Below are 2,000 nucleotides of genomic sequence, written 5' to 3' on the forward strand. Positions count from 1 at the left end.
CATCCCTCAGTCTAGCTAGAGTGTCTGCACAGGGGACAGCCTGGGGCAGGCAGTGAGTAGGCTGGTGATAAAGGGCCAGGATCAGGTAACAAAGGCAGGAGGACATTCAGGAAAAAAAGAGAGTTTCCTGGAGAAGTCCTACATATCTGACTGCAGAATTTGGGACCTGTGCAAAGGCACTCTAGGAGCCATCCAGAAGGGATCGGGGCTCAGGCCATAGCCTGACGAACAGCTTAAGGAGAGCAACTCCAAAAAGGACGTTGTCCTTGCCAGCACTGTTCTCAGGCAGGAAAGAGAAGAGAGAGCACTCCCGAGTGTGGATCAGTATTAGGAGGTCACGGAGGAGCTGGGGATGGACACAGAGGAGCTAGGGACCAGGCAGGGTGAGCAGCCTGAGCAGATGGAGGACAGGAGCCTCAGGAGCAGGGAAGGGAGAATTAGTCCTGGGGGCTCAACCCCGAACAAACTTCCAGGGTCCCATGCCACCATCGTGTATGGACATCCCCTGGGACTGAGCTCTAGGAGAGCAAGCTGGGCCTGGCTAGGGTCATGATGGTGGAGGAATGTCTGCCTCAAAGAAACAATCTCCAACAAGGGGAAATCTTGTTTCTACTACTCTCAACACTTCTTCTTTTTTTTTTTTTTTTAAAGTCAGAAAACCAATGTTTTATTCCTAAAGCTCTGCCATATTTCAAACGGGTGCCGATGGTCACCTGCCACATATGCACCAGGTTGTCTGTGTAGCCAGCAAACAGAGTCTGGCCATCAGCAGACCAGGCCAGAGAGGTACACTGAGGTGGCTCTGCCTTACTGCTCGTACTGATAACTTCTTCCTTTAGTTCATCTACAATGATCTTGCCTTCCAAGTCCCAGATCTTAATGCTGGGGCCCATGGCAGCACAGAGCCAGTATCGGTTAGGACTGAAGCACAGAGCATTGATGATGTCCCCATCATCGAGTGTATAGAGGTGTTTGCCTTCGTTGAGATCCCACAGCATGGCCTGGCCATCCTTCCCTCCAGAAGCGCAGAGGGATCCATCTGGAGAGACAGTTACAGTGTTCAGGTAGCCCATGTGGCCGATGTGATTGGTTTTCAGCTTGCAGTTTGCCAAGTTCCATACCTTGACCAGCTTGTCCCAGCCACAGGAGACAATAATGGGATTGCTGCTATTGGGTGAGAATCGGACACAAGATACCCACTCCGAATGGCTTTCATCCTGGACAGTATATTTGCATATACCCAGAGTATTCCACAGCTTGATAGTTTTATCTCGGGAGCCAGATTGTCAGAGGAGAAGGCCACACTCAGCACATCCTTGGTATGTCCTACAAATCTGCATGTGGTGGTACCCGTTGTGCGATCCCAGAGACGAAGGGTTCCATCCCAGGAGCTGGAGAGGGCAAACTGGCCATCTGAGGAGATGACCACATCACTGACAAAGTGGGAATGACCCCGAAGAGCACGCTGAGGGATGCCATAGTTAGTCTCATCCCTGGTCAGCTTCCACATGATGATGGTCTTATCTCGAGAGGCAGACAGTATCATGTCCGGGAACTGGGGAGTCATGGCGATCTGAGTCACCCAGCCGTTGTGGCCTTTGAGGGTGCCACGAAGTGTCATCTGCTCAGTCATGTTGGCGGCGAGTGCGAGGCGACAAGGATGGAGCTGGATAGTTCAGAGAGACTAGCAGCACAGCCGCTCCCGCTGCGGCCCTGCAGAGGAAAAGAGTACTCTCAACACTTCTGACACCAAACGCTTCTGCAGTTCTCTGTAGACACCAGCTGGGCATCCTATGATTTAATTCAATTCTAATACTACCCAGACTTGGGGCAGACTCCCACAGTCCTGCCCTCACTTCCAAAGTCAAGTGCAAGTCCAGACCTCAAAGGTTTCCCCCAACCTCATCTTTGGATTTAATAATTTGCTAGAATAGCTCACAAAACTCAGGAAAGAGTTTTACATACTATTACTGGATACAACTCAAGGAACAGCCAAATGG

At 51.0% G+C, this 2,000-nt stretch overlaps 1 protein-coding gene across 1 annotated transcript; it reads right to left on the reverse strand.

Annotated features, from left to right (window-relative positions):
- Positions 1-572: 572 nt before the first annotated feature.
- On the reverse strand, positions 573-1,655 carry LOC131826991 (small ribosomal subunit protein RACK1-like). The gene is given in 2 exon segments (XM_059166836.1): positions 573-1,282; positions 1,285-1,655. Coding segments are annotated over 2 exon segments (1,059 nt in total). The 5' UTR covers positions 1,634-1,655.
- Between the last annotated feature and the right edge of the window lie 345 nt (positions 1,656-2,000).

Source organism: Mustela lutreola, chromosome 1 (genome assembly GCF_030435805.1).
Source record: "Mustela lutreola isolate mMusLut2 chromosome 1, mMusLut2.pri, whole genome shotgun sequence".
Classification (NCBI taxonomy): Eukaryota; Metazoa; Chordata; class Mammalia; order Carnivora; family Mustelidae; genus Mustela; species Mustela lutreola.